Source organism: Pezoporus occidentalis, unplaced genomic scaffold (genome assembly GCF_034315485.1).
Source record: "Pezoporus occidentalis ecotype Australia unplaced genomic scaffold, CSIRO_AGI_Poc_V1 ctg40, whole genome shotgun sequence".
Lineage (NCBI taxonomy): Eukaryota > Metazoa > Chordata > Aves > Psittaciformes > Psittacidae > Pezoporus > Pezoporus occidentalis.
The window spans coordinates 2,251,984-2,277,951 of record NW_026915725.1 but is presented as its reverse complement, the minus strand read 5'-3'; the positions used below and the strand labels follow the sequence as shown (position 1 = coordinate 2,277,951).

Sequence of the window (25,968 nt, the reverse complement as noted above, 5' to 3'; positions counted from 1 at the left end):
CATAGAACACGGTGGGGCGGGACCGGGAGAGACGCCGGACGCGGCGTCTCTCCCGGTCCCGCCCCACCGCTATGGCGTCTCCTGTGCTCCGGAGGATGCTCGGGAGTTGCCGCCTCCTCTTCCTCCTCCATAGAGGAAGCTCTAGCAGCAGCACCACCCGCGGTGGCACAGGTACGCTCTGCCCGGACCATGGGGAGATGGGGGGAAAGGGCAGCCCCCTGCCCTGCGATGGGAGGGTATCCCCGACCCTGGTGTCCTCTAGCTGCTCGGAAAGGGCTATATCAGCTTCTTGTAGGTATTTCTCTTGAACTGGCAGGCTAAATTATAGGTGTTTACAGTTAAACTGTGATTGCAAGTTTTATTTCCCCCCTTCCCCGTATCACCTCTGCATTGCCAAAGGTGAGTCCAGGCAAGCATTTATCACTCGGGCTGATTTTTTTTTTCCAAGGATCCTGTGCTGATGAGCAGTAAGTGTGGAGATAGTTCCCTACCTCACACTTCCGATTAGGAAGGCATGAAACTGTTCTATTCATTGTTTTTCAGACAATCTATTCATTCTTTTCTAATCCCATACCACCATAAATGTTCTGTATGGTGTGTACAGACTCACACACTCTTCAGCCTGAAGAAGAGAAGGCTGTGTGGAGACCTCGTAGGAGCCTTCCAGTATCTGAAGGGGGCCTACAAGGATGCCAGAGAGGGATTCTTCATCAGGGACTAGCGACAGGACAAGGGGTAATAGGTTTAAACTTAAACCGAGGAAGTTTAGATTGAATATAAGGACGAAGTCCTTTACTGTAAGGGTGGTGAGGCACTGGAATGGGTTGCCCAAAGAAGCTGTGAATGCTCCATCCCTGGAAGTGTTCAAGGCCAGGTTGAACAGAGCCTTGGGCAACCTGGGCTAGGGTGAGTCGTCCCTGCCCACTGCAGGGGGTTTGGAACTAGATGATCTTATGGTACTTTCTAACCATAAACATTCTATGATTATATGATTCACAGGAGGTATTGCTGGACGTTTTGCACCATTATGGGATTATGCTCTCCATTTCTGTGTCCCTCAGAACTATGGCCCTATTTCTTTTGGGCTGTAGGTGTTTCTTTCTTTCAGTGCTTCTTATCACCACTTCACAGAGGCCTGTGGAAGTTGCTAGCCTTTGACAGCCCATCAGTGAGCATTAGTTGCGGTGTCTGAGGGTTTCCAAGAGGCAGACTGCCAAAGCTTTCAGTGGTACCCAGGGAGGAGGAAGGAGCACCAGCACACCAGCAGTTGTTCTAAGCCAGCGCAGAGGGCTGCACTGCCCAGGTGGATGGTAACTTGGGTGGTAGGTGCCCACTTCCAATCAGAGCCTTCTTAGGTAGTGTGCTGGAGCTGCTCTCCCTATGTTGCACACAGAATGGAAAGCAGATGCAAAGTCCTGTGCTCACCCCTGCTCTTATGCCTCTAAACTGCCTTCCTGTGATCTGCCTGTACCCATAGAAACTTTGGGAGAATTGAGGTGATGATAGAAAGCATGAACAGAGTCTAAGCTGAAATGGTTTTAAAATTATTGTGAATTGTCTTTCTGTATCTAACTGAAGGCTCAGGCTCTCTGACTAAACAAGCTGAAGCAACTGCTGCTGCAGACTGGAAAAAGAAATTGACTCCAGAGCAATTCTATGTTACAAGACAAAAAGGAACTGAACCGGTAAGCAAAAGCATTAATGCTGTCCAAGGTTAAGCCACCTCCTCTGCCTACTGGGCAGAGAAAAACCTGCTGCAGGGAGCTGTCACAACTCAGTTGCTTCCTCCGCCTTCCTGTGGATGGAAGGTAGACTCAGCATACTGAATTGGGTGGATTCTGTTCTGATCCAGACTGGTTTGAGGATAAAAAAAAAAATTGTACGTTCTTTTCATATTTTGGTGATTTTTTTTCCTCTGGGATACTCTACTGCCAGCTCAGCCATCTGTGTGGCAGTAGTGGAGACCTCCCCAAAGGGGAGGGAGAAGATCACACTTTGGTCCTATAGTCTTTTTTAGACCATATGTAGATTAGCCATAGAAATCTTATACATAGCACTCCATTCAGGAGCTGGGTTATCCCTCATGTGCCATGTCACCACCCACCTTGTCCCTGTGCCTTGCTTCTTTCTGTGATGGAGGCCAAGTAGAATTGTGGGTGTCCCCAGCCCAAAGCCAGGGCTTCTGCGTGCATGGAGCATGTACCATGAGATTAAACCATGTGAGCCGTGCCAAATTCTTTATCTATAAAATAAGGATCCCAATTCCAGACCATTCAGGGAGAAGAGAGTCCCTTTGTAGAGCCACTTTGAAGTCGTGGCACTCCACAGCAGAGCCCTGGTCTTTGGGATGCTGCACATTTCACAAGTTCCTCGGAGGTCATGACTCCAGCCCTGGTACCTGGATGATTTATGCATCTGACTGCTCTCGAAGTTTCTGGGGGCAGGGGGTAGTCTTCACTGTTAATCCAAAGGCATCCTGCCCTTCATTTCTTTAGGTTGCTAATGTTTGTTCTTCAAAGCCCCCCTGCGAAGCCTTCTTTTTATAGTTTTTCTCCTGTTTTGAATCTGATTCCTACATGCTCGTTCCAGATGGTGAGCTTAAAAGACCTACATTATTAACTTCCCTTTTTTTTCTTCCTTTTTTTAAAGCCATTTAGTGGGATCTATCTGAATTACACAGAATCGGGAATATACTGCTGCGTGTGCTGCAATGCCCCACTGTTCAGGTAACACCTTTTCACAGCATCCTTAAAATGACCGAACTATGACAGGAGGAGGAATAAGAGGAATAGGAAGCTGCCAGAGTGCTATGTACAGGATTTCCAGGATACCTGTGGTGATACAGGCACAAGATAGGCCCTTTTCTTGAGCATATGAGGTCTCCAGTGGGCAGCAGGCAATAGCTGGTACTTTAAGGTCTGCCTTTGATTCCTGCCACGCACACTGTCCTTCTTGATTGATTATAATTCTCTGTTTAAGAGGTCCCTAAGCCATAAGCTGCCACAAAATACACGTATTTATGTGTGAATATCACAGTATGTTTGCTCTGTTCTCGTGCTCTTCCACGGCTGTCTTCTGCCACTTATGCTGCTGGGCTAACAGACTTTTGGTCTGCTTTGGTCTAGATGTTATGTTCTTACTGCTGGGTCCCTTGTACTGGATCTGAGATCTTCACCTCCACCCCCTTCTTGCTCCCTAAATTAAATTCCACTATTTTTGCCCTTTTGATTACATTTGCTTTTTAAAACCTGTCTGTAAACGACCGTGCTGTTAACCTCTGTGCTCTTTACAATACAATATATTTTGCAACTTCATTAAAGTCTAAGTAAAAGGAAACAGAATGCCTCAGAGTAGGATATTCAGAAGGTGTTCTGTTCTCTGTAACTGAACCAGAAAAGACAGTTCCTCATATTTTTGATCTAGAAAATAGCCTTTATTTATCCCCAGCTGAGAGTTCCGTGGAATATGGCTGATATGCCCATTTTTATGAAGACTTTAAAGGATGCATCACAGATCAGAACTTCAACGGGAAGCTGAGGAACAAGAGATCTGGACAGTAAGAAGGGGGGGGAAAGGTAATGGCTGTATTAAAAATAAACCTAAACCAAGCAATTAAATGGTAAAATTGGAGGCTGATAATTGTGAACTGTTAGTTATCCTTTGGCCAAGTACAGAAAGCTGTTGTTATGCAAATGAACATTTGCTTAAATATATCTTTTTCTTTAGAGGTTTGATAATAAACACTTTTAAGTACATTTACTTCAGAACCTAGAACACATTGCAGAGTATTCTGAAGACAAATGCAAAATCTAAAAATACCTCTGAAAAATTCAGGTAAATGAGAGAAATTTTAAATTATTAAGCTGTGCAAGAGTTCCTTCAGTTCCCTCAACTATTCCTTCAATTTAGGTTTCCTTTATATTAGACAATAGATATTGACAGGCCAACATGAAGAGATGAGCACTGGAGGGAATTGCTGCTGCTGCTAAACTAATAACAAAACAACAATATCACCAGTCATGCTGCTTTTTGCAGAATCCAGTCTCGAAGAATATAGGCACTTCTGTTTAAAGCATAAAATAATGCTGAGCCTTGCATAGTGACACAGAAAAATTAAACCTCCCACAAACTTACAGAAAAATAAATAATAAAAAAAATTGTTAAGAAAATTGAAAATTACTAAATATTCAAAATGGTCTGAAAATATATTTTCCATGAGTGCATTATGTTGTGGAGGACACTAAATATGAGGGGGGAAATGGTATTTGATAAGAGATTCATTCATTATGTTTATTTCCTAGTGCATTTAAAAAATGCCCTTTCTTTTCCAAATGCATCAGATCATTAGCTACAGGTAAACATGAAGCATTTCCTCCTTTCTTTCAAAGTATACATGTGTGTGTATGCGTTTATACCAGGATTTATTACCTTCTGCTACCAAATACTCATTTGAAAGAGTTGGAAATACATGGAACAAACCCCTGACCTTTATAGATAGCAAATTGTGGTGCTTTAATGAAAACTCAAACCTTCAGCAAACCATAAACCTACAGCTGAGATTCATACAGCAAAAGGCACTTTTTAGAATTATCTGGATTCCATCCAGGACGACTAAAATAGGGATCAAAGTAAATGACATGTGCTGGAGGAATGGTGTGTCGAAGGGTAATCTAATGCATATGTTTAGGGAAAGTCCATTTATCCATAAATTAAGTGGTGAAATACTTCAAAGGGCAAATATGATCTCAAACAGCAATATTTTGGGGAACTAAAATGATTCTATTAGGGAATCTAAGTGATATTACTGTTAGTAAAACCACACAGAGACCATTTCTGTTGAGAGCTAGTTTAACAGTTCACAAGATTGATCCTTTAGCAGTGGAAACATCTACAATAAACTGAAGCATTGTGAGTGGCATGTAAGGGACAGAATCAGTCAGGGTCAGATGCAAAGCCCACATAGCATTAAAGACTTTCCTTGGCTCTACAGGGTTTCAGAGAGGATCCTTGTACCTGTATATGAATAAGCAGAAGGGTCCCTGTGTCAAAAGAGTTGATTGAAATGTTTTGAAAATAAGAAAGAACCAGTGCAGGTACATGCCCAGGAAACTCAGGAGCCATGTGCAGACATTTGTGTTCCCCCAGGTTATTTTTTGGGACTCTGGCTAGCAGGCAAAGTGTTGGTGTGGTTTTGTAGCAAGGAGAAGCAGGGAGCCTTTTTTGGCTAGAACGAAATGGGCCTGGAGCCCTAAATACCTTCTCACACAAACACAGTCTGCAAACTGTGTTTTCTCCAGTGCTGCCTGTTTCTGTGCTGTGTCCTATTTCTCCCCAGTTTTAAGGAAGGGAGGCGATAGAAGAGCATTTCTCATAGGTCTTTATGGAGTTATGTAAAGAACTGAGCAACAGCCCCCACAAAAATTAGCCTTCTGTTCAGTATTTGCAAATTCTGCTTTATTTCCACAGTTGCATTGCTCAAAGACAGCCTTGCAGAGTTAATTATAAAACATATGCTCAAGCATGCCCTGTTCTTTGGGTTGGATTTTTTTAAGCTTTTTGCCCAGCTTGTTTGTCTTTTCTTTTTAAAAGGCACTGCAAGTAAGATTTTTCTGCAATGTATTAACATCCCACCAAAATATACATGATCTGTACTAGATATTTTGCTTTAAATTCTGTGTTAACTAATGGACTCACCCGATCACAGAAAAGCTGCTGCTGGTGTTGGTGTCTCCCTCCACCACTAGATGCCAGTAAGAGCATTGGGTTTGTGAAATGGGATAAACCATGGAAAATGGGGAGGAAACGGTCGTGCTGGGTCTCCAGACCACTTACCCCGGGAGTATGTGTGTCTGTTTTCATTTCTCACACTAGGTCCCTCCTCGCTAGGAGAAAGTACTTATTGCGGGCGAAGCTTGCACAACTTTAAACTGGATGGATTATCTCATTTCTGTATGCTAGATCCCAAAAATATTTTCTAATCATATTTTTTCAACATACTCTAGGTTTTAATATGCAACTAAACAGGTTTGGTAATCCTGGATGTTAACAGGAGGCATGCACAAGTGCCTCAGTTGTTGGAAAAAGCTTTTTTCAAGCTTTCTAGAATGCCAGTCTGTCAGTGAAACAGAGACAGTGAAGCAAAAGCCCATGTTGTGGACTGATTGAGAATTCCCTTTGGAAAAGAGCTTCCAGCACAGTTTGATGCCAGTGAGAAAATTTATACTGTGCCAAATATTATTAATAGCAGTACAAGACAGGGATGAGGGAAAAAATCCAATGTTCTTATGAAAATCAGGTTTTTTTGTAACATGTCTGTTATTTATTAAGAAGAAGATCTGATTTCTCCTATAGCTCAGAAAAGAAGTTCAATTCTGGGACTGGATGGCCATCATTTTCTGAGGCTTATGGTACCTGTGGCAGAGATGAAAGCAATGCTAATATTATGAGACGACTGGATAACTCACTGGGATCAACTAGAACCGAAGTTGTCTGCAAACAGGTATGTTTATTTTGGAGGTGATACCCAAAGACCCACATCTTAACAAATACATTTTCTTTGTGCCCATGAATGAATCTACCTAAATACAATAGTGAGAATTACTATTAGTTATAGTAATTACCACTGCAACTGTTCAAACACATGAGTAGTTTGAAGTATCAAGTATAAGCAGTTGGTTTGGGTTGAAGAAATGATGTGACTAGGGAGAACAGTTGTTTAAGTATAGCCAAGGGCTGGAGTTTAGAAAACATATTCAGAAAACCAGAGGTGAACTGCAGGACAGAAAAACACACGGTGGAAGGGACTGTGAAATTTAGCCCCTTTTGCTCCATCACAGGGCAGTTCTTCATAATTCAGTCCTCCTAAATGCTGAAGCTCTTCTTAAAATATGCAGTGATGGAGACACCACAGCCGTTGAAACTTTCTACTGTTTGCCCTGCACAGCAGTGGTTGTGCTCTACATCTTCACAGCTATCTTGTATGGTTTCTCTTATTCCACAGAAACCACCCTTCTATTTTGAGTAGCTATTTTGACTCTCTGAATCGTTTCTTTTCAAGACTAGAAAGGCCTGGTTCTTTTTATGCAGTGTTTTTTAGTGTTAGTCATCTTGTTGCTGTATTTTGCACTCCTTCCAATTGATTCTTTTCCTTCTTGAGTACAGTGCAGACCTGGACATAGCACTGCAGGTGTGCCTAGCCTCCATCAGAGGCTGTGTAGGTGTGTTATAGGTAGTGGTCCTGATCTTACACCTTTACTTTTCCACGGCCCATGACCCATATTTCTTTTAGGACTTGCTGTAATACCCAGGTTGTCTTCCAAAGAACTGCCACCCATGACTATTTATTTCCAACCCTAAACCTCTGCTATTTATTACTTTTGTTAGGGTATAAAAGTATGCAATTGAGTCGAATGAATTTAGTCTTAGGCTTTTGGGTTTGGAGGTTTTTTTGCTTGTTTTTCCAAACTGTTAATATTGCTAACACTGCCCTCCAGTGCGCTTGCAGCCCATTCTAACAGGATTAGGTATTATCTGCAGATGTAACAAGAATCTACTGCAGAGTTCATGTTTGCAGGAATATCCAGCAATCACCTTTCAAGAACCCCAGCTGAAGATAGCCTTTCAATTATATAATGAGCCGCTTATAGCTATTCTGGGTCCTATTTCTTCCCATCAGTAATTTTTGGGAGGAAATCCTAGCTGTCCTATGAGAAGTCCCTACAGTGACTGCCTCAATTAACTTGACATTTTCGTTATATATTTAGATGTCTGAATCCTCCCATTTATTTCCTATACTTTCTCTCATTAGTACCTTTCAGTTTCCTCTTCTGCACTCTGCTTGTTTGGGGGCAGATATTCGCCCACTGACAAGAGGTGATTACTCCAGGATGTATTTCTAATCTCTCCCCAAGACTGCCCCACCAACATAACAGTGAATTCATCATACAAGTTTCTTAAGTTAGTACCAAGTTGATCCATAATTGCAGTGGTAATAATGGTACATAATTTCTGTTGCAGTGTGAAGCCCATCTAGGCCATGTATTTGATGATGGTCCCCCACCTTCTGGGCAGAGGTTCTGTATCAACAGTGTTTCCTTAAACTTCAGACCAGGCTCTGGTCAATGAGAAGTGGATCTCTGTGGCTTATAGAACATCCTTTTACTGCTTATACAACAGGCTTGTGAAAAACTCATGCTTTTAATATAGAACTCAAATTTTTATGCCACTGCAGCTTTGCTTTCTGGCTGAGTGTTGATAAAATACATATTTTTGTATTAAACCTTTCGCAGTCTGTTTTTTAATGATTAGTATGAGGTAAATGTTGATCTGTTTATTGTATTTTTTAAAATTAATAATATCTATGCAATAGTTCACATTCATAATTATCGATATGAACTGCACTGAGGCTGCTGAAATGAAGTACTCTCCCTGAACCTGACTTTGCTGATGCTGAACAGTAGTTGTGGCACCCAGGAATACAGATGTACAAAAGCCAAAGCTTTTACTTCTGTAAAATTATCATATCCTTCTAAAGGGAAGAAAAAATAACATGAATCTCCAAACAAGGTTTGAGGTGGGTGTTTTTTCCCTGATGTGAGAGGTCTTTAACCAAGCCAAGTGACTTCTCCGTGCACACATAAAAGCAGAAGGAGGGCCTAATTAAAACTATTCCAGGCAACGGAACCAGTGAGGATACAGAGTCTTTCTTCTTTAAAATCAATGGCTTTGATTCTGTGTCCAATAGCTGAAGTAGGGTTTGCTCCAGGAAGTTCCTCTTACAGAAGTAATATGATAATAATGTAACAATCTGTGTAATATATCCACACTTCTGTTATCACTTGTGTATTTCAGAATCCCAAAATAAAAATGAATGTGAAATTGACTGTACGGGGAGGGGGGGCAGGAATCGGCATCAAAAAAACATGTTCAGTAAAGTGATGCTTTTGTTGAAAACATACCTTGTCTGCTCTTATTTGTGCAAGTCTGTAAATAATTCTGTATTCTCCCAAGCATTGTTACCATGGTTTGCTGTAACAGGAAAATAAATTGTATGTTTGTTATTGAGCTTTCCCGCTTTCAGGTTTTTTCCAGAGAAAGTAATCTCTGAGTCAGAACATCAGCTTCACTAAACTGGCTGGATTTAAATGCTTCCCTGCTGAGAGTTACTAGGCAACATCTCATTTGGCTTTACCTATAACAGGCTGTTTCCATTCTCCCCACTTTGGTTGCCTCAGTAATAAAAAGGGTGTGTTCATTTACTAGCGTGGTCTTAAAACCATTTAAATGTCTTCAGAAAATGGACCTCTATTCCACTGAATTTACCTTTGCTCCTTGTGTTTTGGAGCTCTGTAGCTTTTCATTCTCCTGTACTTTCTACAGGAGATCTCTACAATTTCAGCTTCTAAAAACAACAGATGAGGGCAATGATCCCTATAGCCAACCTAAACCAGAACAGCTGCTACTGGTTTTATGTAGTGTCATAAATGGTGATGGTCACACTGTCATCAGAGGTGTCTGTTAATGGCACCCACATGCTGCCTGCTGTGCCTGCGCTGCATCGTGCTCTGCTATGCAGAGATGCCCTTGCATCACCTATTGCTATCGCCTGCCTGTTCTGACCAGGATGTATGTGCCCAACCTGTTCAGGTCTCTGCACCCAAGAGTCTTCACAGGCTGTACAGAAATTGCTGTTCTCACATGCTCTGAATTCACATATCCCCCATATCCTGACGTACCTTCATGCACTGACAAAACAAGTATCCACACACAGATGTGTGCAAACCACACTCGGTTTAGTACCTTGGATGTATGCGATTGGTGAAACCAGCTCTTAGTGAACTGGCAAGTTACTATTACTGACAGAGGAAGCTTGCCTGAGCAGAGAACATATTTATGCCTTTAAACATCACTTTATGCAACTGGAGATGTTTGGTCTAAGCAGCAGATAATGCCTCTTCATACAGGAAGATGACGTGAGGAAATAGTCCTGTTAAGGTCCCAGTTTGGCTTGTGCACTGTTAATTACAGATACGTAATTGTATGAACAGACTCGTATCTTCAGGGATAGCACCTGAACTGCACTACACTGATCCATCACCAAGGAAACAGCATAAAGCACAACTCCACTGCCCCACAGAAACCAGACACTGAGCTAAGCAACCTTGTTCTGCTTATTCAAAAGAAAACGGGGGCAAGAGGAGGGTTTGGCTTTCACCGCGTCTTAAAATCAGAGTAGTGGCACATCACCTTTCAGTGTGGTGGTGTATCCCACAGTTTGGAGTAGCTATACTGAGAGGCATTTGAATATCCTGCCCCTTACACCTCACTGTAAATCTAAAAGTGTTTAGGTGTCTGTACATACCCATGCATATATATTGGTAGAGGAACAGGGGAAATAATTTCCTTTGCAAGCATGGCCAGTAATCAATTTGGAATAAAAGCCAAAATCAACAGAAGCTCTCTTACCACTCCCAGCCCTCTCCATTACAGGCAGCTTGCACCTCTTCCATGCAAACACAGCCACACGAATGATGCAGGACTCAGCAGAGGAAAAGGGAGGGGGTGGGTAGGTAAGGGAAGAACGTGTGAAAGAAATGGTATGACCTTGAATTAGCTCTTGCGATGTCTTTTTTTCAATGTCTGACTCTCACATTCTCTGCTGTATCAGACAGTGCCTGGAACTGTTTTCACAGCAATCTTGAGTACTGCGGTGGGGATAAGGCTGAGGTTTCTTAACAGATCCATCTTATTATTACATTATCAGTTGTGGAAAATTACATGGATCAAATGGGTTACTCCTCATCAGTCCTTTATAAAATGGCATCTTTGACAGCCTTGTTTTCTATTGTTTGTCTCACAGTGCAAGATGGGGGGGAAGTGCCATCCTTGTTTGAGTTCAGGTTAATCATCTCTCGAGCTGAGCATTACTATTCTTAGACTAGCAAGTAATTCTGAGGATGCGCCAAGATCTGCATGTATAAAACTGCAGGATGTCCATGTCTTTGGTTTTATTCCCTCTGCTGGCTTTTTATTCTCTATATATCTGTTTGAACTTCTATATTTCACTTGTAAGATACATCACAGCTTGGTCCCACCTTGTGTTTTGTCTCAGATATGCTGATGGTACTGGCCTGTGCTCTGCCAGTAATCTCTGCCTTTGTAAAATTAAGGTCAAGTTTTCATCAAATACATTTGTACTTCATCTAGGCCTACCAAAACCAAAGAGGAGATTCATCTAAGACTGTGCAAGGCCAGTTAGTTACCCTGCCTCTTCCTGGCCTCCTCCCTGAAATTTGCATCTCTCAGTATGCACATAGAGCACATCTGGTGTACTCTGACAGTTACACCAGCCTTAATGATGCCACTGTTACCTTGTGCTTCATGCCAGGGGAATCCCCATGACATTTCTCATCATGTATTTAAGCTTGTCTCCCATGACGATTCATTTATGGACGCTAGTTTTACATCTATAAACAGAGTTGCTCACATTCATGGTTTCATCCTTGTGTGATTTAAACTGCTAGACATCCAGGACCTCTGGTAAGCTCTTTGGGGCAGGGAATTTCATTATCTTCTGTGTCTGTGGTACCAACCACACCAGGACAGACCCCAGCTAAAGGCCCAAAGTGTTACAAAGAATAATAAAGACCAATAATAATGGAAGACACTACTAAAGAGTATCATAGGCTAGAAGACTTTCCACATGTACCTGCACTGACTTTGTTCCACCATAGCAAATGCTCAGAAGAGCAGTTGCTTCTCTGAGCTGACTGTAGTCTGCCAGGCAACTGCAGATTTATGTTCTATTGTTCACATCATAGAAGTTTTTCAACACTCTTATTTCATTAATTAGCTCCACTGATGATACTTTTTTATCCCATTGTGGTTTTAAATAACCTTTTTAGAAATCTTATTTGAGGTTTCTACGTAATTCTTAAGAGGCTTTAACATCTTAAATAAATTATTTAAAGACTTTCTTAGTTTCCGCATCATCTCTACAAGACAAGTAATTATTCTGGATTTTACTGAGGGAAGATTTGATGAAAAGAATTTAATCGACTTGCTCAAGACCACAAATTAAATTTGCAGCCAAGCCAGAATTAGACTCTGCATGGCTCCTAACAGTTCCTATCTTCACACTCTGGCTTTTCTAAAACTTGTTTTGGTACTTGGTTGCTTGGTACGGGGGTGAATTATCGAAACAGAGGAGGTAAAATTAGCATATGTTTTTTCCAGCTATGGTATTAAAACCAAAGCTAAGCCAACTAGGGCAACTTTGGCACATAAAGAGCAATACTTGACCTCTTTCTCAGAGCAAAGACGGTACGGGCTTGGTTGGGAATTAGGCCACAGTATTCTCCGGCTGTGTTGCATGTTGCCATGCAGCCTAAAGTGAGCCTATGTTCTTCACGTTCCAACACAGCTTCATGTAGAAGTGATGCAAGGCAGCTTGCTAACAGTAACTTCTTCTCCTGGAAGACACCATGGGGTTTTTTTGGGAGCACAGAGAGAAGATAGGGAAGAAGGAGCAGGTTACTCTTACCTTACTAGCAGCTTCATGTTCCTTTCACCAGAGACCGTGATGCCCATTATTTTAGCCACACATCCACAGAACTGTAGTGATACCCTTTTCTGTTGCACCATGTTGCAAATCATTTGGATTCTCTTGTAAGTCTGTTGACAGTCTGATTCTGGTCAGAACAAGAGAAGAACAGAGAAGTTTCTCAGACCAAAAATGAGATTTTGCCAGCCCAGAACATCTCCAGTATGAGGTGGCTCAGGAGGCAGCCTGTATGAGAAGGAACTGAAAAAGTCTTTGTTTGGGTTTTGCTTTCTTTCTGGTTTTGAACAAGATGGTGAGGACTTGGCTAGTACTCCTAAGCATGTTTGTATTTTCTAGTGTTCAACCTCAGACCTACTGTGTAGAAGAAATGGCCTCTGTCACTATAGGGCTGCCTCCTATTGCATTCACTTAATGACTTTTCGCTCTTGGCAGTGAAATGCTTTAAACCATACTCCTGTGCCTGTCCGACCTCCTGCTATATACAAGTGATGAGCTGTGGTAACACTACCCTCACAGTGTGTGGCGTAATGCTCAGCACCCCATCAACCTCATGGATTTCACAGCTCTTTACACATAAGTGATGCCTAACCCCAGCCCTTTGACGTAGTGGTGAGCCACATGTCACAGAATAGGAAGCTGAGGGACAGCTGTGGGAAGTGACTCGCCCACAGTCCCCTGGGGCAGGGGAATCTGATTACAGAAAAGCGTTCTCAAAAGCTCTCCAAGTTCGAGCTGCTGCCAAAATTCACAAAGGCAGAGTAGTTTAAAAGCAAAGCTCTTTATTGAAGAAGTGCCCAGATTTTTTCAAGACTAAAAGAATTTGTCTCAAGGCAGGTGTGTCCATGGGGACTGGTTTTAGCAGCGCTGAGGAATGTGTGTGGAAGGGATTGGCAGCTTGCCATGGGGCAGAAGAAAGAGAAATTCATGCCCATTATTGCACTCCCTTTTACTGTCTTCTCTTTTGCTGTTTTTCTGGTTTTTTTTTTTCTTTGCTCTGTGGTATCCCTTCCCACTCCTCTTCAGAAATCCCTTTGTAATATCCCCCAGGCTCTAGCTTTACGTATTGCATTCTCCCTTACCTTGTGCCTGAACTCTCATAATTTCACACACCCAGGGCACTTCTCTGTGCCAGAGAGATGATCAAACACACAGTCCTGTGCCCACATCTGTGTCAGCAGCTACCTGCACATGCTGGAGGTGGCTGTGAGGATCTGCCCTGCAGGGTCTGGAGGGGCTGGCAGAGCAGGCATCAGCTGTGCTCATCCAGCTCATCTCCTTTGTGTACATGGTTTGACATCATTTAAAAAGTGACTTCCAGAAGAACCTATCAGGGACAGAGAAGCTGCCACAGAAATCAGGAAAAAGAAAATAGAAAAGTCATCAGGATACTCAAGTAACCTGCTTGGTTCTGGAAACAAAGACTGTGATGCCCTTCTGCATTTCGGATGTGGCAGGGCATACGGGATGTAGAAATGTGGACCACAGCCAGGTCGTCTTTGCTCAGGTGTCATTTCTGGAAGATCGGAAGATGGATCCGGACATTTTGTGATAGGAGGAAGGAACAGGAAAGAATAGCAAAGTATTTTGCACAACTGTTAGGAAAGAGGCAAAGGCAACACAAGGTGCTGGAAGGCGGTGCTGGAGTCAAAGATGGACAACGAAGAGTTTGTGTTTTCCTTTGCAGAAGGTGCTGGAAGGTTCCTTTCCAGCACCAAAGGATGGGGACACAGAAGCATGTAGGACTGAAAGCATGAAGAGGACAGTAGCAAAAGAGCTGACTGTGAACTCTCAGGGATGAGGGAGCTGAGATCAATCCTCCCTGGTGTGACAGTCTCTTGGGGACAGTTCTAACAGAGCCATGGGATGCCTATGCGTTTTCTTGGATTACTGAAGGAAAAAGCCCTGTGAAGGGCTAGGATCTGAGCAGAGCTAGAAGCAGGTGTTTATGTTTGGGAAGTTTAGGAGATTGACCTCACTGTTAATCAGAATACCAGGTGCAAAATGAGCCCTCACACATTCACTGCCCCAGGAATGACCCTATTCCCAATCCAGAAAATGTTCCCTCCCTATTTCAGCCTTTCCATTACCTCTTAGTCCTGGGCCTCTCCCCAGTGCACTTGGGTATTCACGCTTGGGCCCATTATGAACAAAGGTCATTAAACCTTGTCATGTACACTATGTCTAGCTGGAGTTTCCTTAGGCCCCCAGAGAAGGAAAAAAAAGGGCCTCCAAGACACTTCTCCTTGGCAATAGCCCCAGTAGTCTCTGCCTCTGCGCTTGCTCTGTAAGAAGGGCATTTTCCAAAACCGGATCACATGTAACTTTCTATGACCTTGTAGCCTTCTCTTTACTTTTATGAATGAATCTCTATTAAAAGCAGGGGGTAAATGTTTTTCCTTTGTCCCTCCTTCAGTTTACAAATTTGTCTTCTCCTATAGCCAGCTGTTAAAAGATTGGTTCTGCCCCTGCTTTCACCTTTCCTGTTTTATCAGCTGAGACATCAAACTGAGGGCCTGACCACTTGGTGTTAAAGATCCATGGCTCTTTTTGTAAGGCAGTGGTCTGGCCAACTCTAGACTCTAAATGCTGCCTTGTCTTACCATTTGAGTTAGCCTCTCACACCCTAAATTGCAAGGCGTTGTTGCCTTGAGCAATGAACAGCTTCTCTGTCCTAATTCAGGGGTGACAGCAGTTAAGCAATAGGTGAAAGAAACTGCGTATTTCTGATGTATGAGCACTGCTGAGAGAACTTTTTTAGCTCTTGCAAATTGTTCGACATCCGCAGATGAAAAGGGCTGCAGAAATCCTTGCAATGGCTTATTCTTTTGGGCCTGTTGCTATTCTTATTTCTATTACCCCTGTGCCAATTACCTTTTCTGTAAGATTTCACCTTCTTACTCTACACCTGCCTCAAGAATAGGCAGAAATTGCAAATAAAAAAGAAAGCCTAAAACTGATGAACTGCTCCAAGAGACACAGTAAATCTCCTCCACTCTGCCCACGTCGAGTCTTCAACTAAGCCCACTAAGCACCTCTCCACAGATAACTACAGTGAGCAGAGGTTTTCAGCTGTACTTGTAATGACTTCCCAGCCTACGGAAAACACAGCAGTGGCTGTGTACAGTTTTGGGATCCTGTTCTGTGGAGGTATGGCATATGGTTGGGTGGTTTTGGAGAGGGATGGACCACTCAGAGTAGTAGTATCACTACTAGTAGTAGAGTCACACTGCTGAGTGACTACTCAGAGCCACCTCAAAATACGTTTTTAAAAAATTTAATTTTCCAGAATAATTTGACAATTCCCCCAGAACACAGAGCCCCTCAACTGGCTGCTCTGCAGTGACCTCTAGGGTACGTTTGCTTTCAACCCTGTTGCAACCTTAAATCACCTACAAAAAACTGCTTCTCCAAAACAGATTACACGGTCCTACTTTCTCTTCTAAGGCTGGCTTGTGCCATTGCCAGTCTCAAAGTCTTTTTCCACACAATGCCTTAGGTAGGAAATGTATGGAGAAGAGAGCCTTGTTATCTCCACTTTGCTGATGCATCAAAGGAAGTTGCAGATGCTCCACATGGATCTGATCCAATACCCTTTGAAGTCAATCAAAACCCTTCCCTTGACCTCTCATTCAATTTCCCTCTCTCAGTAGCTCCTTATGCAAATCACAGTCTATTTTGTCTGTCTCTCTAACAAAATCAACATGTTTCTCTCAAGCATATTCCTCTGTGGAACCTGATGGAAAACCTTTCAAATTTCTTGGTGTTCTCTTTTTCTGAAGATGTGTGAATTGAAAGCAGATTAGCGCTATCCAAAGGGGGGAAGAACCAAGCCCTGGCCCTGCAAACCTGTGGAAGTACCGATTACTGACAGCTATTATCACTCTGACTGCAGCAGGAATGCTCACCTGGGTAACAGCCAGGAGGAACAGGCCTCAGATAGGGACCTGCTAAAAATCAGAAACAATGCAAATGAATGCAAGGCACTTGACAGCAGAAGGTTGTCAGGAAGCCAAACTGGAAAGAGCTGGCTAAGCCTAAAATGAAATTGTCTGAATTTGCTAAAATAAACAAACAAATAAAATTATGACTAAAATGATGGATGGAAATTTAGAGTACAGAAGTCCTAGAAAGCTCAGGACTAAACTGTTCAAAAATGAGACCAAAATTCACAGTAGAGGCTAAAACTAAAAAATGGGCACCCCTACTCACAATGACTGGGAGGCAATCCTAATGCTTTGTGTCTTTTAAGATAATCCTTACGTATTCATGTGCCAACAGCCCCCCTACTCCCCCTTAACAATTAAAAATCTGGGATACGGATTAAAGCGATAGCAGGTGGCAATCTAATTGCTATCAATCCTACATCTGAACCTTTCATTTGTCACATAAACTCAACAACAGCTGGCTCTCAACCCTGGTTATCCTCACAGCCATTACAACAGGTTCAAAGAAGGTGTGGGGATGCAGGGTCCTCTTCTGCATGCTGCCAAGGACCAAGGGGAGGAGAGGGGTGTACCAGTGCTGCACTCTGCAGCAGCGAGATGAAGGCAGCAGCAGCTTAGCCCCCTTTTCATTCTCTTTGCAGGAGCTATTCATGGAGGGGACTCAGCATTCATTATCTGGTACCCACTTCAGCCTTCACACTGAGTCAAGGTGGGCTGCGGAACACCCACCATGGTGGTTCACAGCCAAAAACCCGCAAGCCACCAAGGCAGCAGCACGGCAAATGGGATGCACTGTTATGAACGAGGATAAGCAAGAAAGCACTTTTCTGCCATTTTCAGGGCTGTTTTAGTCATACTGCAACGTTTCAGGCATTGCTGCGCCTTGGCGAGCCTGGTTTTTGGAGGGGTTAGTTTAACCCGGATTGGTGCGCTGTGGAAAGAGGCGGTCAGCACCGATGGGGGCTCACCAAACGGCCCGGCTGCTGCCCGACCGGCCTCGGGGGCAGGCTGCTGGACACGCAGGTCCCTTCGGGGCCTCAGGGCCGGTCCCTGTCAGTGCCGTTCCTCGCGGCGCCACAAGATGGCAGCAGAGCCCCGAGGCCGGGCCCTAACGGCTCACGCGGACGGCTGGCTTTTCCCGGGAGGAATCACCAAAACTGTTGGGAGCTGGCCTGGGAAAAGATGGAACAAATTGTGGTGGTGTGGGTTTGGGGGACGTCTGTCCTCACGCTTACAGAAGCCTGGTCAATTTTGGCATCCAGGTACACCATAGCAACCAGATCTAATTGAAGATGTCTCATTGCGGGGGGGGGTGGACTAGATGATCTTTAAAGGTCTCTTCCAACCTAAACTATTCTATGATTCTGTAGTTTCCTCATGAACAAACCACACTTCAGCCTGGGCGTGCGAGGTGTAGGCACAAATTTGTCTGTGGTCTTAAGAGGTCTCTGTGGCATTGGCCTCTCAAGTTAAAAGGTGTAGGCCATCTGTGTTATCTGTGTCTCCTCTGATGGCATTTTGGTGGGGGACAGTGACACTTGACTGGGAATTAAGATAGGCAAAGCTTGGGTAGGGAGAAGAGGGATCAAGAGATGATGACATCCAGGAAATGTGGTGTCAAGGGCAGAGGAGGGTCTAGGGTAGGGGAGTGAGGGAATGAGGCACTTGCTGAATGGAATGGACTTCTGCAAGAAGGGAAGAGACTGGGGTCTCTTCAGCTCGGAGGATTCAGTGGAGTGCGTTGTATAACCCATGGCTCAAGCTATCGTTACTAACATGACACTTCAAATCAATAGGGGTATGTTCACCAAGTAAACTCTGTTTGCATTTGATAACAGGAAAGAACTGATGATTCTGTAACCAGAAGTACACCTTAAAATGTATTATTGTCCCTCAAGTGCTATTCCTAAACAACTGCAGGCCCCAATAATCCAAAATACAGGGAGACAGCACCTCTGCCCTGCAACAAAAGGACAATCTGGTGTGTGAGATACCAGGCAGAAGCCCTGGGAATGCAGGAACTGAGCCGTGAAGACCTGTGGAGGATTTGCAGTGAACACTGGCATGGCATAAAGAGGGCACCACATTCACATGTGTTCCCCTAAGCCTTTGTGTGCCAGTGTGCAGGGCCAGCCCTAGCTGCCCAGCCCCGCAGCCGCAATTAAGGGGTTCCCACTCGCCATGAACAGGTGCAGCCCCACCCAAACAACAAGGCAGCAGACAAAAGGCTACAAATAAGGGCTAAATCCCTCTACTGCACATTGCAGTGGTGAGCAGGGACAGGTGGCCTATGGTGATTCAGGTTCAGTCCTCATGCTGGGAAACTGTGGCACTCATTTGGATGTGAACTCTTATATGGTAACTCCTTGTGGGCTCTGTTGACGGGGAGGCCGATGGGTGCATGGATTAAATCAAACAGCCTGTAAGCTACTGGCAGTGGAATGGTTTCTACATATTTCTGACAGCTTGCAAATCAAGGCACAGATGAAGGAGAAGCTGCTTTCTCAAGGTACCCCTTCCCCACCAGTACCTTACGTCATTCATTTGTTCACCTACAATTCATCAAGATCTTGTACATCAGAAGAACATGAGTATATGTGTGCGGTGGATTTACTTCATGTACCTTTGGGACTGCTATGTCAGAAGAGGTCTTGAATATTTCAGTAACAAAACAGAAGCAACTTTCATTGGATGTGATCTTTGATATTTTCTTTATTTACTGCATTTTTTTGCTGTTCTAGATGTGCCTTGCCATGAGTGTTCTGTCTGTAGATCTGGAGGAAGGTCTTAATACAGCCCAGGGATGTGGGCAGCTCAGGTAAACTTCCAATATTGCCATCTGCACTACATAATGCATCCAAACTTTCTGCCTTGGGTACATGCAGCTCTGTTATCACAGATCAGAGTGCCCTGCAAGCTTCCATGTGATTATCCTCACAACACCTGCAAGTGAGAGAAAGGCTGAATTCTGCACTTAATAGATACGGCTGAGCTATAAAACCCTGGATTCCTCTCAATCAACAAAACCACCCAAGCTGGTACACCTATCTTTTTTTCCTTAACTATTAATTAACACCTTATACTTAGGGATGTAGTTACTTTAACATAGATTTATCCCTTTTTAGATCCTCTCAGGTATCCCACATGAATAGCCTACAAGGAAGCTCCAGCTGAGCTTCCAGAAACATGGAGGACTCCTGTGGGTCCTGCCTCATATCTGCAAGTCCCAAGAAATATATATGATACTATATAGGACTTAGCGTGATACTAAACTGTGTGTCATACTCCTGTGTGTAAGCAACTGAATGCCCTTCAAGTTAATGTGCAGCTTTTAACTGGCTAAAGTTAGAAGCAATGACAACTCACTTGTGACTCGCTTGAGGGCATTGATCCCAGAGGCATGTGTTTACAAGCCCCCCCCCCCCAAAAAAAAAAAGAGCAAAGAAGAGGATCCTGGGAAGTATAAATCCATCAGCGTAACCATGATAATGAGAGTCAATTATTAATCAATTTGTAAGCACATAAGCGATAAGAAAGCAGTAGAACATATCACTTCAAATTAATTCCATGTCCTTATTTGAAGGACTAACTAGGTAAGTGTATAAAGAGATAGATGTGATATATCTCAACTTTGTTAGTATCAAAAGCCTTACTCTTCTTATAAACCAAACTGTGTGATGAGATCTAAATGAAATCAGGATTAGACTGAGCACATAATGTTTGAATCATACTAAAGCACTCATCTGCTGTTCACTGTCAAAGCTGGGTGTGCCAAGTGGGGTCTTGGAGGCATCTGTTGTGGCCCCAACGTTTTCAACAATAAATAGCCTGCTGGAAAAGAGAGTACTTAATTCAACTCCAGAGAGTGCTGGCTGGGAGAGGTTGATTTGGAGAACAAGATCAGGACTCACATTGATCTTCACAGATTGGAGAGCCTGCCTGAAATCAATAAGCTGCACTGTAATAAAGACAAGTACAAAATACAGTTTTGGACAAAAGACAGATCAAATATGTGGTTTGTGAAGTGAGGAATAGCTGATATGGCAGCAATAGTGCAGGAATGGATCAACTGACTGTTGTGAACTATGAACTAGGTAAAGTGGGATAAAACCTATGCAGAAGAAAACAAATGTAATTTGGGGGTATATTAGCACCAGTGTCTTGGGTACAACTCTGAGGTAATTATTCTGCTCTTCTTGGCACTGGTGAGGCTTAGCCTAAACACAAAGTCCAGTTTTGAACAGTACACTAGAAGAAAAGCTACAGGGAATTTAGCAGCAAACAACAAAAAATGTTATATTTAAAAAGGACACACTAAAAGGACATGGAATTTCTTCATCTCAGGAAGAACTCATTGAGAGGAGGCATGAAAACAATCCTCACTGTGAGAAACATTCTCATGCAGTGGAATGAAGAGTGTTCTCCCATGCCTATTTAAGGTGAGATTAGGAGAAGATCTATCAGGCTAGGTAAAACAGTACTTTCCATGTGTGGACAACTTCCAAAGAACATGCAGCATCTCCTTGTGTAGATGTTTTTCATGTCCCTGACTTGGTTAATAATTTGCCACAAAGATAAAAGCCTCAGGGCTAAATGGATGGAGAGATGTGGTTTTGCAATGCCTAAATTGTAGGTGCTGGGCACCCAGCCCCAAGGCTCCTGGTACGGTAAGAGGTGGGTGATCAACAAAGAACACAAGAGTGAGCCAGAGGGCTCAGCAAGGAGCCAAAACATGTAAGATGTCTAACTCTGGGCTGGAGAAAAACCTAATGGCACTTAGAAGTGGGGTTGAGGGATCTCCACTGGAATAACTGAACAACTATGGCAGGTCAGCTCTTCCTAGTTAAAAATCATTGAGTTTTCACATTGTATTACAGCTAAGACTATTCAACAAAACACCAACAATGTAGGGTGTCTACAGGAGAGACGTTTGTGGAGTTACATGGTAGCTGAGGAATGATTCTTGAGGAATGTGGACCCCTCGCAGGCTTTTAAGCCTCTGGTTTTACCTGCATCTCTAAATCTTGCAATTTCTTCCAAGACAACAATCATTAATTTAAAAGTCAGCTCTACTAAATAGTATCTAATAGTTTTAATACATCAACTTGCTGCTTTAGTTCTAAAAGCCATTAGGCAAATTCATGAAAGAGAGAAATGCATCAAGAGCTTTTAGATACACAGAAGCAATCTCAAGCTCTTACCACTGGCACGTGTGGATGAAGAAATTGGATGAATTTATGCCATGGCCCAGGATAGTAATCTCTTTGCTCTTACAGACTCAATGGAAAATTTTAATTGACAGTTTTAGAATAAAAGGACTCTGCTAACAACATCTGACACAGTCATGAAGGAGGGTAGACATCCCAGCATGGAGAAGGCTTGAAAAGTCATCAGGAGGAGGCTTAGGACTGCGAGTGCCACAGTGGTAAGCAAGGAATGAAATCCAGCAATAGGAGGTCATATATTTGGGACACATCGTAAGAACATGTGCTGTGGCCTTGGAAGTCCTTGCCAGGTAAAGGAGGAAAAAGACCTTGGGGCGGTAGTTAATGACAAAGTGGTCATGAGCCACGGAAGGAACATGGCCATGAAAAAGGCAAATACAACCCATGAAGTACAACATGAGGAGTTTTGGCAGAAAGGCAAATATCGATGGCATTCTCCAAGGAAAGCCATTTTCCACAGTCATCCATCTCCTGGATGACTATGTATGTAAGCCTAAGGGAAAATCCTGTGGAGACTGACACCTTTTGTGGGAGCCTGCACTCACAAGAGCAAACCGACATAAACCAGGGAGGAAGAATCAAGGGAGGAGACAAAACAGAAGGAGCCTCTAACCACCCCACCCCCAAAAAGAGCAATGACTAGAAAAAACGTATTTCTATTTAATCTAGAGCTGTATATATTTATGTAAGAGATGATGTAACGCGGTTGCTTACTGAAATAAAAAAGTGCCCTGTTATCCATTGAGATGGGCCTCTTAATCACAGGAAGTTGTCCGGAGTAAAAACCATTCAAACCGAGTGGCAGTGCCTTCTGCCCGCTGATGCTAAGGAGACTTGTGGCCCTTCTTAAACTGTCCGGCGTGTGGGTAGAGCCTCATGAGCAGTCATCTGCTTTGCCTTGTTCCAGCCAGCCCTCCCGCGGTTACCGTGACCGTCTGGTGCGTGTTTTCAAGTGAGCGATGCTCTGGATCAGGACCTGCTCTCAAGAAACGATTCCCGCTCCCCATGAATGGTTTCATACATTGGAAAGTAAGGGACTCCTTACCAAACGCGCTTTCCACACGGCTCCCCTCCAGTGGCCTGGCTTACCAGTCCCCCAGGGGAGAGCGCGCAGGAACACGCCGCAGCCGGTGCTGCGGTGGACGGGAGGGCGGCCCAGGGCAGGGCTCGCCCGGGATGCCACCGAGGGATCCGGGCAGCCCGCACCTTCTAGGGTGGTGGCTGCCCGTTTAGGAGACTATTCCCGATTGGGGCCGGTCAGGTTTGTTGCCAGTTTATTCCGCTGCGATGCCCTATAGGAGCTCCTGTGTCCTCCCCGTCCAGGACAACCAGCACTTGCCCTTCATCCCCCACCCAGCACTGTGGCTGCCTTTTCCTCCGAGCTCCCCAGCCCGGACCTGGCAGGGCCGGGCAGGCCCTGCTAGCCCAGCAGGCACGGCACGACCCCTCCGCTCGCACCTGAACCGCTTCCGCCAGAGAAGACGGGCGGCAGCCGCAGCCCTGCCGCTTCCGCAGTCTGCGGAGCCACAAACCCGGTCATCTCTGTTGATTTCAATGATACTAGCTTCGAGCCGTTCTGTTGTGGAGCAATTTAGAAGCTGATGAAACAGTAAATTCTTCGTGGAAACGTAGGCAGCTTTGTGCTTTGCCAAGCAGGTGCCCGGCGGTTTTAGTCAAGGATTGGTAAATTTACAAGACTGCAGTGGACGTGCCCTCCCCGGGCTATTGTGAAATTCAGGGACGAACAAAGGAGAACGTGAATATTCACACAGCCGCCTTTCAGCGTGTGGCATTGCTCCGCAATGTTTAAAGCGTTGCGCTTTCTTTTTCTTCTTGTTTGGGAAAAAAAACCCACCAACACCCCCCCCCCTCAAATCAGAAAGTACCTGTTTGCGTTTTAAAGCACATGGAAATCATCCGTGAGCAACCATATAATTTGATTTGCTAGACAATCTGCGAGGCGATTGCACATCATTTATAATGTTCATTGAGCATTTTGCTTAATTGTGTCTCTTTTTGTAAAGGAAGCACAGCCCCCTCCCGGCTGCGCCCGGCGCAAGTGGCCAGATTCCCATGGACCGCAGGCAACCGCCGGCCTTGCGCAGGGGTTCCCAAGAGGAGCCGTGCCCCGCGCACGGCTGGGACACAGAGAAAGGGCTCAGGTACAAGACCCCTGCTCGCACACTGCCTGCGGCTGTGGCAGGTGCTGCCAGCCCGGGCTGCCGGCTGCCTGAGCGAGCCCGGGGTTCTGCATGTGCGGGGCAAGCCCGCCGGCACCAATGCCGTCACGGGGTTGCTTCCCCTCTTCAGCCCCAGGCCCGGGAAAGGAGCTCGGGGAGGAGACCTGAAAGCGGCACCAGAAGGGGAGGAAAGATCTTTGATCTTTGCTGAAGTCCCCCCAGGTGCTTTGCCATAGCTAGTAGCACTTCCGTACGCCCCGCAACCTGCGCGCAGGTCGACTGCGAGACCCGAAGGTCGTAGGGTGCCTCGGGGGATGGAGGGACCGGCTGGCAGAGCCGTGTTCAGCGAGACCGGGCCGAGCCAGAGACTTCCCATCTCTGCCACGGAGCCGGGGAGAAGCCGAGCAGACCCGGGTTGGACAGAAGCGAAGCTGGGGCTAGGCTGGGCTGTCAGCCTGTCCATTCCGCGCCGAGGGCTGCGGCGGAGGGAAGCCGGCAGCTCGCCTGCCGCTCTCTGCACCTTTTGCCGACCGCGGCCGCCCAGCCGCACCATATAATTTGATTTTCCCCGTGCCCGCAGATCGATTGCAGCTCATTTGTTACATTCAGCGGCTCCTCGGGGCGGCGAAGGGGGGGAAGGGCTGGCCGGGGGAGCCGGCGGCACAAGTGTTGGGATTCCCATGGGCTTTCCAGCTTGCCGCGCTGGCACCCCGGCCCGAGCGGCCGACAGAGGGGGGTTTGTAGACATGGTGACCTCCGCGATCTCGGCTTGAAAGAGCCTGAAAGGAGGTTTTTTTATGGTGCATTACCAGCCCAACGCCCAGGTACCAGCGCGGAAGGAAGGGCGCGCAGCCGGACCGACCCCGGCTGCAGGTGCCTCCTCGTCGGCCGGGCGTGTGAGGGTCCAAGGCCGCCACACCGTCTTTGTGGAACTGCCTCCCTGCCGGGCCGCGCTCACTCCGGTAGCAGTGCTGGGGGGGAGAAGCCTTTCTCCCCGCCGTATTTATGGACCTCACGTGGTGGTTGGGGAAGGGGTGGGGTCGCTGCGGCCCGGCCTCGGAGACTGGTCCCGTTCCCTCCGCACCCCTGGGATAGGCCCTGCTCCGGGACTTCTGCACGGGTCCAGGGCACCAGCCTCTGGGGACCGGGGGGTGCTGCGGGACACAGGCGGTGAGAGTTGGTGGGGCTTTGGTAGCCCTCGGGGAGCAGAAGAGCTCCTGCAGACGTCTCTGCACAGCGGTTTCCATCCTGCAGGATTTGGCACAGCACAGACTTGCCCTCTGTCAAGTATGCAGTGGGACACCCTCACTCCAGTGAGGTGTTGAGGGTCTCCTCCTTCACCTGCAGAACAGGAGGTTGTCGAAAGTTTATCAGGAAACACACAGTCCTCCCAAGGTTGCCGTGAGGCAAAGCTTAGGTTAAATTATACTTTCAGTGGTAGTCTTTCAAAAGCCTCCTGCTTCCTTTATCAAACATTACATCTCTGAGCAAGTGCAATACACCGAGGAATTCTTATAGGTGAGCTGTTTTATAATCTTGAGGAAAAATATTAGCCATACTCGATATTCGTCCCACTGTGGCTTTATGGACCTGAGTTCTCTTTCATCGAACGCTGACAGATGATTTGAGAAGAATATTAGGTCCATGGAGGAAGGGGGGGTCTCTCCCAGCTTGTATTTCCATTCCTGTGGCTTCATGGCATTGGATCAACAGGACCTAGGAAATATATGCTGGTATAAGAGTGAGAGCTGGATTTTAGGCCTGGAGAGGAAACCCAACACACCTGGGGACCTTATGGGATCCGGGGTGTTACCTTAGGTGTAGCTAGCAGGTTTCATTATTCTGGATTATCACAGGATTCTCGAGGTCCTGTACTGAAAGGCGGCTAGCAGGGTGGGGGCCTGTGGCTCCTCTCCACCTCGGACCTCGCTGTTGCTTACTTAACTCTACCTTTTACCTGGTTCCCGTCTCTGTTCAGGGCAAAACGTAGTCGAAAGTGGAAGCCGGGGCCGGAAGGCGGCGGGGGTGGGAGCTCAGGGGCGTCGGAGGGACCCACT

General features: G+C 45.3%; 1 protein-coding gene across 1 annotated transcript; it reads left to right on the top strand.

The window, feature by feature from the left end:
* Nucleotides 1–47: 47 nt before the first annotated feature.
* On the top strand, nt 48–9,063 carry MSRB2 (methionine sulfoxide reductase B2). The gene is made up of 5 exons (XM_062633629.1): nt 48–171; nt 1,579–1,685; nt 2,650–2,726; nt 6,352–6,499; nt 8,017–9,063. Exons 1-5 carry the CDS (start codon nt 72–74, stop codon nt 8,122–8,124), a joined length of 540 nt encoding a protein of 179 aa, XP_062489613.1. The 5' UTR covers nt 48–71; the 3' UTR covers nt 8,125–9,063.
* Nucleotides 9,064–25,968: the final 16,905 nt, after the last annotated feature.